General features: G+C 42.1%; 1 protein-coding gene across 2 annotated transcripts in view; it reads right to left on the bottom strand.

Moving 5' to 3' along the window:
- The window catches only part of KLHL3 (kelch like family member 3), a 58,033-nt gene that overhangs the window by 25,867 nt on the left and 19,579 nt on the right, over positions 1 to 12,587 (bottom strand). The window contains exons 3-5 of one of the 2 annotated variants that reach the window (XM_048490007.1): positions 10,147 to 10,253; positions 4,179 to 4,300; positions 680 to 842 (exon numbers count right to left, since the gene is read on the bottom strand). In XM_048490007.1, coding sequence (XP_048345964.1) covers positions 680 to 842; positions 4,179 to 4,300; positions 10,147 to 10,253 — 392 coding nt within the window. The remainder of the gene's footprint in view (positions 1 to 679; positions 843 to 4,178; positions 4,301 to 10,146; positions 10,254 to 12,587) is intronic. The other variant, XM_048490008.1, reaches the window with a different exon arrangement.

Raw genomic sequence — 12,587 nt, 5'->3', positions numbered from 1 at the left:
GTGCCTGGCCCAAAGTCATCCAGTGAGTTCCCATGGCAGAATGGAGATTCAAACCTAGAAGACCCAGATCCTAGTTTTGCACTCTTAACTGCTAAGCCCCGCTGGCTTTGGTACAGTGGCTGTTGTAGAATAGCAGCAAACAGCCACTCCTGCAAGATGTGTGGTAGCAAGTTGTCCAGTGGTTGCTGCCAAAGCAGCCTTGGAAAGAGCCCCTGCCCTTCACAAATTGAAACTAAGCCTTAGAGGATGGTACTACTGTTGTGGTTTCCTAGCAATGTTCACTGAGGACATTTGTTTCTTAAAACTACATGTGCTGTTTCCAATACTGGAGGTGGGGGAGGTGTTAACATCCTTTTTTTAGGTTTCAGATTTTTCTGCAAGCCTCGAGCTTTTTTTCAAGTTTGTAGAACATCTTTGTCTATTCATGGCTCCAGCCTCCAAATTTAGGGATCCACAGATGGGCCATATTGAGAATGACACATATTGATGATTGTTCCATCAAAACACACAAAAGTATTTTTACTTGTGTCTTGCTACAGTTAAAACAAGCAATTAATATTAAAACATCACATTTTTAAAGCTTCTGTTCTTTTAATAATCAGCAACTTCATCAAGTTATTTAGTTTTCCCTCCTCCCTCATTGCTTGCTTATGCTGAAGCATGAAACTGCTGTGATCACCTGCATAGGCATTGGCCTGTTGCAGTAGTTCGGTGCATGTATGTACATCTGCAAAGGCGCGGATTCCAAGGCAATTTGTGGGATGTAGCTGAGACTGAAGAAAATCGCAACAGTTTTGTCGGACATCCATTAACTGCAATAGGCTGGCTGCTGGCAACAACACCTGAACAGCAGAGAAAGGAAAGCAAGAGTCACTAGTTGAAGGGCTAGACTGTATTCCCCAAAAAAGAACCTCTTGCAACTTGATGCAGCATTCTTTAACGAAAGACTATGAAACAGACAAAGGTGTTATCGGTACTGAAGGATCCTTGGACAGTTAGTATGCAGTTGTCCTTGGAGATTTCTCCTCCACTTTTCCATTAAGGGCAAAAAAAACCTTTCAGAAGCAGAACAGTACTGGTTATGCACATCAAAGCAAATTCACCCAAATACTAAGATTTCCCTAGAAAGCAGGCAACAGCTGGTGTTCCCAAACAAGGAATACAATAGAATACTATCTCTATTTGCCCATTTTGATCTTTTCCTGTACTCAATAAACTAACATGCATAATTCCTCAGTGTTTTGACTTCACTACATTTAGTCCATCATCCCAGTTACAGCTTTCCCCAATATAATATACAACCCTTACACTAGAGAACTAATGTGATGTAATGGTTAGAGTGTCGAACTAGGAAGATTCAAGCCACATTAAGCTGACTGGATGGACTTGGGCTGGTCACTTTCTCTCAACCCAGCCTAACTCAGAGGGTTACTGAGAGAATAAAATAAAAGCTGGATGAATTATGTGAGTCATCTTAAGCTCCTTGGAGTAAGGGCAGTATAAAATGTGACAGATGGAGACAGCTGTTGCTCCACATGCACACTTCCGTCCAGAACGTACATTTCAAATTAAATAATTGTTGTATATCTGCTAAGCAGCCACTGCATACTAACCCATCTCACTCAACTGTTATACAACAATGCTCATGTGCTATAATTGAATCACTGTAGCCCTCTGTGACATGAACTCAGAATAGTCATAACAGTGAGCCATGTCAGAAACATTCTTCTTAATAAGTTCCACTGATACATTAACAGGAAAGAGGTAGCCATACTGCACCTTATGACAGACAGCGGTAGAAGTATAATTTTTTTAAAAAAACTGCTGTTCTGTCTGCAGCCATTGTTGTATTCATTCAGAGAGAGGCATAGAGGCCTGGAAACAGGAGGAGCCACTTGATTGGCTGTGGCCTCCTACTCTCTGACTGAGCAAGTAATTGTATGATGCAGAGAAAGGGAGGATGTTAAACTCCTTGTTACAACAAGCTGAGAGGTTTTTGGTCTGAATCCTTCATGCTGTTAAGACCTGTCTTAACTGAGTGAAAATTAATCATCTCTAAGGAGATAGTTCTGTCAAAGAGTGTGACAAACTATTGTTATCAACCAGTGTGCTGGGTGAAAGCAATCAAATACACAGACAGAGTGTACTGGTGGGAAATGTTTAATAATAGGCCAGCTGAAGAGACTTTATAAACTAATTTAGCAATATCTCCTAGGGAGAGAAGTGTTCCAGTGTGCCAATGGGTCTGAAGTATTAGAATTTGCTTTGGTTTACCTCAGTAGAGAGTTTGTGTTTTGTTTTCAGGTTTTACCTAACTGGGAGGGCTGTGTGAGTGTACTGAGTGAATGTACCTAGCTATGTTAGGACCCTCTATGTGGGTACCATAAGCCAGAATATCCAGGCAAAGGAACTGTACAAACTGTGAAACATCTTTGAAACGTCTAAGTTAAACTGAACTAAGTAATCTTAAATCTGTGCTGAAGAAACCAAAAACTATTAACTCTCTGTGCCAAACTTTCTTGTGAATAGTATAAATATATTCCTCTTGCCTTATTTGTCTCATTCAAGTCCATCTCCAAGTTAATATTCCTACCATTACCATCTCCTCTACCTGTTAAATAAACCTGTGTTACTGTTAAGTTTAAGTAACTAATGTAGTGTGCCTTTGTGAAGGGAGTGCCTGTAGAAAAGAAAAATAAAAATCAGCGAATCTCCTTCTTCTGGTGTGTGATAAGAGGGCTGAGGGAAAGCACTTTCAAACAAACGCTGTCTTATTTCTGAAGTGCCTTAGACCCTGAAGCAGGAGTGAGTGGTTTCTCTTGGTGATTTAGAAGGTTGAAGGGGATGTCTTTCTCACACCCCATCCTCACAAAACCCACAAAAAATTGTATTCTGTTAAAGCCAGCAAACTGGTTACATATCTGAAGAATAAAAGTCATATCAGCATGTGACATGCTAATAGTGTAAAGCTGCCATCACCCTAATGTACCAAGCAAAGGCCCATAGAAATATGACCTGAGGCACTCACATGTGCTTATCAGTTAGAGGGCTCCTTTCACATTCTTATTAAAGTAAAAAAGACCCTGACAGGGGGGGGAAAAGTTCATGGTCCTCTAATTATCCACTGTTCTCAATTTAATGGTTGGCCAGTATTAATTTTGCTTTTTCCACCATAAAAAACTACTATTTTTCATTCTGCTGGAAATGATCCATAGAAACGTGACAAGTATAGTTACAATTCTGTGTTCAGAAGGACCAAATGTGTTTGACCGCTGCCTTAACTTGCTACATCCCAAGAGAACAGTAGTAAAAGTGAAACATGCCCTAAGGTGCACTCACTGTACAATTCCAACAAGAAAAAACCAATCCAGCTGGGTCACATGAGAACATTATAAATCAGTAACTTTCTCAGAGAGCACTGTAACCCCAACAGGCAACAATAAAACACAGAAAATTAATTAAGCTATGGGTTTCCAGAGCTAGAACAGATCCCTACAACAGATTAGCTGAAACTAATAATGAGTGTTCCCTTTACATCAAGTATCTATGAATTACTTTCATACCTTACTGTAATTGACTCCAAAATTTAAGTGCAACTTACACCATGGTTTAGGATAAGCAAATTATTCACAGTGGTGACACCTCATTCCAAATCCCCAGATGACATTATGAGAAATGTAATGAGAGGGGAAGAAAGTTTCAACAACCCAGCCACTATAACTTCCACAAAATCCACTCATTTTAAAGGAAAGCATTAAGTTACAAAACATGTAGTTTCCAAAACTTCCAAGTGTCGATGTTCTAGCAAAGCTATAACATTAGCAGAACAGCCATGGGTCAATGACAGAACACACATTAGCAGAACAGCCATGGGCCAATGACAGAACACAATTCCCAAGTTCAATCCCTGACATGCCTAGATGGAAAAAATGCCTCTGCTTGAGACCTTGGAGAATCACTGCCAGTCAGAATGGACAATACCTGGAATGAGGTTGCTTCATACGTTGAGTATCAAGTTTGGCATTAGTTTACAGCATGCCTTTACACTGCCAAAAAATGAACAACATATTTCAGATGTATTTTGCAGTATACAATGATAAAGCACTGCCTTAGATTCGAAACAAATCCATACAGATCTCTAATTTTAATAATCAGGTAAACTTTTAAGCTCTCCTCACCTGAACATTCTCTTCTGTGACTTCTATCTCAGCTGTATAGATGTAATCAATCAGCTTACTTAATGTCAGTCCATCAACATCTTTGATTTCAATCTTCTTTGCTTTGCTTTCAGTCATATCTCCTTAAAAAAGCAACACAACAAATTTATTCATACTCTGAATTTGACTTCTCCCCTCACTTCTCCATACGTTCAATAGGAATGTTACCCCCAAACCTCCCCCAGAATGGTCCAAACCTTCAGAATGATACAAGCAAACTCAATTTTGTCAAATCTAAGACACGCTCCCAAGTTGGTCAGTGCTACCTTCAAAGCTACTTTTAAGGTCTATTTGGCAATTGAAGGTTTCTCTGCCGAAGGGCTTGTCACACCTCAAAGAACTGAACAAAAATGTGAACCACTTCCTACTATTCAAAGAACTGAACATGAAGCATTTTAATAGTATGCTTGATAACAAGAGGTCCAGATATATATCTATTGATACTCTTCCACAAAGAAAAATGGGAAGGGGCTTTATTCTCTTTTCTACATTCTTAAAGGAACAGAAGTGAAGAGGTAGCTAGCTTGTACTCTCTCAACAGGATCTCTATTTGAAGGAAACTTCACCACAAAGAAAACTGATAATGGTACTTAAAGCCCAGCACATGTACAGTATATAGTACCACATACCTTCTGAATGCTGGAAAGTAGATAGGCTCTGTGTTCTGCAACAGCAGCCTCCAAACCAGGAAGCCTACATAAGGGACAGGCCAGAGAATGTGCGTACGCAGTCCGAACTGCACAGAAGCCTTACGCAGATTGCATAGGCATTTAACATGGGAAAGCAGGGACAAGAATGTGGGCCCTACAATAAGCCTCCATGCAAACATGAGTGGTCTATATGGGGTACACACATGCACAGTGCGTGCACACGCAGACTCTCCCTGTGAAGAATGCTGCAATATTGCTGATCACAGGGAGAGGGTGTGTGTGCAGACACTTCCTCCACGTTTGCCCCATGCAGACTACTCAGAGATTGCATGGAGACAGGAGATAGTGCCAGCATATTCATGCCTGCTCTCCCTCCTTACGTGGTGACTGCCCACATGATGGGGATGTCTGCATAGGTAAGAGGTATCCTTTAATACAATTATGCTTGTTATTGAGGGCCTTTATATTTTTCTACATGTGGGAAAAAATGGAGGACAGCATTATAGTGGAAGTTTCAAACGTATATTCTACTGCCTTTTAGAAGTTCTGCCAGTAATCCTGAATACTTCATAAAATACCAAGCTTCTCTCAATCCTGCATTAGGGCCATCTGAAGGAGTCCGTTTCACAGAAGCTGTTTTGAAGGAAAGCAGATTATGGATTTGAAAGTGCTTCCACCCACACACAATGTGTTTCCACACTGCAAGTAATCATGATTAATCTGCAGCTTTCCTCTGGCCTTTATATGAGGCTTTGGGCTTTCTTCATGTCTAAAGAGCAAGACTGATGCCATTGTTTAATGACTGTTGCCCACCCCTTCCCTTTAACTACTGAAAGTCCCATCCTCTCATTTTGTCACTACATATTTTCCAGATGCTGGGCTGCCAGAATAGAATCCTGCTTGCATGCCACAAACTGCTACAGAAAAGATTACATAACGTTGATAAGCTGCTTGATTTGTAATACACAAATAACTAGAACTTGAAAAGAAGTACAACAGAATGTGCCATTCTGTTACTTGAATTTTTCATAAAGCCAGTATTAATCTCACGGTCAGTGTAACACTCCAGTTCCCCGAACATCTGATTTTTCAGGCATCCTGGATGTCTCCTGAGAAGTCTGAATAAACAAGGTCATGCCACATGTATATGTACTCACTACTTACTTCCGACCCCATATTCATTCTAGGGTTTGACCTGATGAATTTTAACACTGGGGGAAGAGAGAGAGAAACTGCCTCTGTGTTCCAGCATCATGGCTCCAATCCAAATTGGGCTCCCCCATGGCTGCTTTTAAATGAAACTAAAGATACCAAGAGATCTGATCTCTGATCTCTTGCCTCGCATCTAGTTAAACCCCCGGAGACTTCTAAAGGTCCTTTGTTTCGCAGCCAAGAGCTTCTATGTGGTGCGCTCTGGCGGATGCTAGCAAAGGTTTTGTGTACCGTGTGCATATCATCCTCAAAATTCTGCACCGTGAAAGAATTCTGCACCCTGTATAATGTACGTGCAGATATTTGCCTGTTTTGTGCAATTTACTTTTGCTGAGCCTGACAGGGCCAAAGCACTGATCAGGGAGAGCATGATGGAAGCCGCGCACTACCAGCTGCTCAAGCCTGATTCTCACCCTAGGGTTGGCTTCTGAGGTTTAATCAGGCATTGCCTTAACAACCTCAAGCCCAAAACCACAGTTTAAAGGAGCTGGAACTTTCTCCTTGAAATAGAAAACGAACACTGAGATGCTGCAAATGCTGAGTTCTGTGCTCAAGACTGATCTCTACATGGAAATCTTCATGGAAGGAGTTGGCCTGTGCCAACCTTCCTTCTTCCCTCAACAGTCTTCTGCTTGTCTTGCAAACACTCTGTGAGGTTTAAGAAAGTCTCATGAACAAAATGCACCACAACATAAGGTACTGCAGTAAGGTGACAAAGATGGAAGAGATTTCAACCCATTCCCCCCTACCTTATTGAAGGTTGGCGCATGCTGTTCAGGAAGATCTCCCAACCGTCATAGACAATAAGTAGCAAGCAGCTGAAAGAAGGGAAGGACAGACCTGCTCTATGGAACCCGCCCACAAGCTTATTCTCTGGATCCAACTCAGGGTAAACACATAATTGAGGGATACATGGACACCTTGATAAAGTGACTAGACTGAAATACAGCAGCCACAATTGCACTCATATTAATTGAACAAATCTGTAGTCTTATGCAAAATTCCATGGGTTGTTAATGCATGGAGGCAGCAGCTTGAGGGTGGGAGTCTGAGTGTTTATTTTTGTTGGCTATGAGAGAGGGAATATCAGGCAAGGCTCTCTGAGCTATTTGTGTACTTGAAGCATTCATACATTAGCTAAATAGCTGTATTTTGGACCAACTGAGTATGCAGCCTACTTGATTCTAGTCTTCATTATGTCGGCAGCTAAATCAACACTGAATTGGCCCAGTCAAAACACTGAATGCAGGCCCAATCTTATCTTCCATATTCCCTTTCCTCCCTCAGATGGTGGCGCTGGGGGCAATGCTCCCTGTGCCCCCTATTTTAAACAGTAATGTGGCAGAAGCTGCTTCCTTTCCCTGCTATATTCATGGTGCCAAAGCGAAGAGGGAAATGGAAGGCTGGAGGGGGAAATGTGCAATCATGTAAGCTACTGCTTGGCAACAACACAGGCTTAATGCCTCCTGCTAATCCAGAAGCCTACAGGATGCCTGAATGGCTGCACTTAACAATCCCCTTCCCTTTCCAACATAATCTTTCCTCGCAGCCAGCATAAATGCAACTGGAAATGAAGAAGTTGTCATTACCACATCTTCATTTAAAATACCAGTGGAGAAAAGGAGGATTGCATCCCAATCTTTTCTCCCCTCCCCACTTCCTGACACCAGAATTTGTGTAGTAGATACTGCTGATAGGCTACCGGGAGCCACACAGATGTCACCTATATGTTACTGTCATTGAGATCAAACAGGTAGAAAGCACAGTGTAGATTAGGAACAATGTATTAGAACACAATTTATTATTCAGTGCGTCAAATAGGGGGTTTCATATTTTTTTTCAGAGTCACATGGCAATTGTAGGAAACTTCACCAAGAGCTGCAGAGCTCCATTTAGGTGGAGAGCCTGGCACCAGGGGAACAAGGGGCTCTAGTCTCCCCTCCCAGGCCACTTTCCCAAGCTGAAATGGACCCAGGGGCACCTTTTTCTCCTGACCCAACTTGTTTAAAAATGCACTGTGTATAGTTTAGCCCTCTAATAGGCTTCAAAATTATACCCTCTTGTGTCTAAGGGCCTTTTCAGACGAAACTAGTTTCCTATAGGTTATTTACTATTTTGCTAATTTCTGTATCCCACAGGAACATTGCCACACATGATAAATTCACACCTCTAGTTCGCTATGTGTGTCTTTGTCTAATAAAAATAATACAAACATAGACAAACAAATTTACTGGGGCATAAACTTTTGCAGACAACAGGCTACTTCATCAAATACACAAGGTATGTTTCCAGCTGGCATGTGGTAGAGACCAAAAGTCATATTGTTATGGAAGTAAACTTTTATAAAACCTTTATATGGTAAAAACTTTTATAACAATATCTCTACACACAAAGTCCCTGCCTTAAGTTCCGGGCTATGTTTGGTTGGTAATGGAGTCAGAGATGCTTTGCTAGAATTTGTAGCAAAAAGCAAATATTCAGTGGTAAAAGATACTGGCCAGTATCCAATCATGCAGCTCAGAAAATTTAAGTTTTCCTGAGGAGTGTGGTGGAAATTTTGACAATTGCCTATCTGCTGGCTGTTCTTGGTTTTGCAGACCGTGTGGCTATGGTCTAGTACAGGGGTAGGGAACCTGCGGCTCTCCAGATGTTCAGGAACTACAATTCCCATCAGCCTCTGTCAGCATGGCCAATTGGCCATGCTGGTAGGGGCTGATGGGAATTGTAGTTCCTGAACATCTGGAGAGCCGCAGGTTCCCTACCCCTGGTGTAGTAGCTTATGCTCCTAATGTTTTGCCTGCAATCTATGGCTGGCATCTTCAAAGACATGTCACAATGAGTTTCTCTCCATGGCACAGTATAGACTGACTGTGTGGTGGGATATACGTTTTGTCTATTACACATGGGGATGAGGCCCATTTGGAGAGCTGGTCTACCCAGTGTAACAAAGAACTGGTAGATCGGGCCTCCACTACCCATTTATTTCAACCTACCATTAAGCAGAATTGGTAGACCTGTTCTCAGCAGAGGTCAGGCCTACCTATTACTTTCAATTATGGGTGGAGAGCAGGTGTAGCCGCTGTTACGAGGAACTGGCCTCCGCAGAGGACCAGTCTACCCATTGCTACTTAGCAGCAGGTAGACCAGTGGAAGGAGGTGGAGGCTAGTGGGGCACTGCAATTGCATTGTTCTTTGCACCAGAGCTCATACTGGGGCTTGCCTGACCCTAAACAAGCCAATGCATTTACAGTTGCATTTGTTGTTGCATTAACTCCACCCAGTAAATGGACCTCATCCCATTAGGTGGACAAAAGATGTACCCCATCAAACAATCACTTCACACTATGCCATGGAGAAAAACACATCTTGCAGTTGCATGCCTCTAAAGATGCCAGCCCTAGATGCGGCTGAAATGTTTGGAACAAAAACTACAAAACCATGGCCACGCAGCCCAGAAAACCCACAACAGCCAATTGATTCCGGCCATGAAAGTCGTCAGCAATACATTAAATTCCCTATCCCACTGAAGTTGTGTCTTTTTACGAAAAGTTAATTATACTGTGTGCATAACACTTCCTCCACAGATCTGGGTTATGCTCTGTGCTGTTCCTTATATTCTATTTCAATAGAATTCATAAGGTCTACTTACAGCACACACAACAAGGCAAATTATATCATAAAACTTGGCAGCTTTTAATTTGAGACAAATTGTTCATGTGGAACAACCCACCATACGGACTGAGCAAGTTTCACTGCAAATGTTCAAAACAAAAGATCAGCAATACCTCAATTAAATTTGTCCAATCTGTGGGATGAACCACTTCACAATAACTGATCATTAGAAAGGCTCATGAGTGCCCACTTGTACTGCCGTAAACCTTATGTTTGTCCCTGGTCCAGAGGAACACGTCCATACAATCATTGGCCTCTACGCAAACTGTAATGGTTGATTAGAAGAAAATGGGGTTATAGTTGCATTTCCCATTAGTAGCAGCACCAAGCACAACACTGGTACTGAATGCGTATGTCAAGCAATAATGGTACTTTGTTAAGCGATACAAGGTTACCTGTAAACATTGCACAGAAATATGGACTGCAGGCTGATAGGACAACACGATGGGCTTCAATCTCAACATCTTCAGCGACTATCACCACATCACAGAGAAGTTGCTTGCTGTGGAGATACCAACAATGCTGGTTTTACAGAGTGTTCTTATACTGAAGTTTCCATAAGGCACACATCTGACAACATATTTGTTATCAAAGGGAACAAGATTGCTTGCATAATTAGATTTCAAAGTAATGTCTGTGTATCTATAATTCCTTCAAATGAAGTGGACAGAAATCTAAAATGTACACCTCTTACAGAGAACTGGATAAGGGAGAGATGAAATCAAATCTTTCCTTAATCATACCTTGGAATGCAAGATGATATTTTCTCTTTAAGAAGGAAATGTCTCTTTTGGTATATATGGCTACTCAAATTTGTTATAATGGGAATATGGAGTTAAACCAACAGAAAAGAAATATAAAATTCTTATGCATAGTTTGAAGACAGCCAAATATTCCTCCAATTGGCTGAGTTCATGATCCCGAACCAGTGGTGGCGAACCTTTGGCACTCCAGATGTTATGGACTACAATTCCCATCAGCCCCTGCCAATTGGTCATGCTGGCAGGGGTTGATGGGAATTGTGGTCCATAACATCTGGAGTGCCAAAGGTTCACCACCACGGCGATAGACAAATGTATTTTAATACTGTCCCTATGTTTCTCTCAATTGTGTGGCTTAGAACAAGCAATTTCATTAATAAGCTCATCTCTTATATGTTATGACAGTATTGGTTACCTGGGAGAGAAACAATCAGAATATCTGAGGAGCAAATGACATTAGCAATCCATAAGCAGAGATTTCATAAAACCCAATGTAACATTACTGTTTCGAGATCCAAATACACATGCAAAACAAAGTTGTTCAAGAGGGCAGAGAAAAGCTAGGAACATTTTGTTATTCATTGACTAATTCTGGGTTGAAGCCAAAGGTCGTTTTTTCATTCGTGGAAGAATTGGGGACAATGTGTTGATTTCCCCATCCTACCACAGGTAACCACTTCATACCCACTCCGCACTGTTCCTAAGGTCCCTTTGCCTCACACCATTTTCAGGAGTTCAGTCTGCTGAAACAGGAGAGGATAGGCACTGAAGTTACACTCCATTAGCAGAAGGAGATCTCCCATTCAGGCATTCACCAGAACCAGCCCTGCAAACTTCTGAAGTGCCGTTAGGTATCACACACTTGGTTTATAAGGTCAAACTGAAGCTACTATATACAATGACTTACATCAAGAAGGAAAAAATCCTTCAGCCAGCATAAACCCACAAATCTCAGGTTTGCAGAAACTTTAAATTCATGCTGGCTATTAATTAAAACATTCTTTAAAAGAAAAACTTAGAAACCCATTTCACTTGGCTTAACAGACAGCATATCTGCTAAAGGAATTTTTAGGGTACACTCTTATGAAATTTATTTCAAACAATGAGTAAATTAAAGAACCAAAAATCACAAAGGAGGTTGTCAAGTCCTCCACCTAAGCAAGTCACCTACTTACACCAGCCTATTTGCACTGTTTCTACCCTTTGCCAGAGGAAGATACAGAAAATTATGTCCATGATAATAACCAATCAGCAAGACCCAGAATTCTGGACTGGATTTGCAGGCAGCAGGGACATAGGTATAGATTTTTATGTGGGGGGGGGGGTTCAGGGGTGGGGACACACCCCCAGCCGCCCCTAGGGCATGGCCACGCCTCCTCAAGCCCCACCCCTGGCCTAGCACTTATAAAAGCAGCTCTCCGAGGTCGGGGATGGCAGACTCCCCTCTGGGCAGAGGCATAGAGGGAAAATGGAGCCTGGTGCAAAATCTGAGTTTTGCGCACGTGCCCCTGGGCAGCCGCTGTGATGCTGGAATCCACCCCTAAACAGCATCACTTTTAAACTAGAGAGCCCAAATTCTCCTTTTAAATCCACCTTAAAGGCAGAATCTGGGGTCCCTAGTTAAACAACATTGAAAGTGATGCTGTTTTGGGGTGGATTATCCCCCACCCTGAAACAGCATCACTTTCAATGTGGCATGGTTAGGTTATGCAGGTGCATTCTAATCTGGAGGAACCGCATTTGATTCCCTGCTCTGCCACTTGAGCTGTGGAGGCTTATCTGGGGAATTCAGATTAGCCTGTGCACTCCCACACATGCCAGCTGGGTGATCTTGAGCTAGTCACAGCTTTTCGGAGACACACCCACCTCACAGGGTGTTTGTTGTGAGGGAGCAAGGGCAAGGAGATTGTAAGCCCCTTTGAGTCTCCTACAGGAGAGAAAGGGGGAATATAAATCCAAACTCTTCTTCTTCTTCTAAACTGATGGCCTGAGATTCTCCCTTTAAATCCATGCCGAAGGGGGTGGATTTAAAAGGAGAATCTGGAGAAATTTGGGGGGTGCCTGCTGTCAGGGGT

This window comes from Sphaerodactylus townsendi, linkage group LG03, assembly GCF_021028975.2.
Source record: "Sphaerodactylus townsendi isolate TG3544 linkage group LG03, MPM_Stown_v2.3, whole genome shotgun sequence".
NCBI classification, from domain to species: Eukaryota; Metazoa; Chordata; class Lepidosauria; order Squamata; family Sphaerodactylidae; genus Sphaerodactylus; species Sphaerodactylus townsendi.
This window is presented reverse-complemented; position numbering and strand designations above follow the sequence as displayed.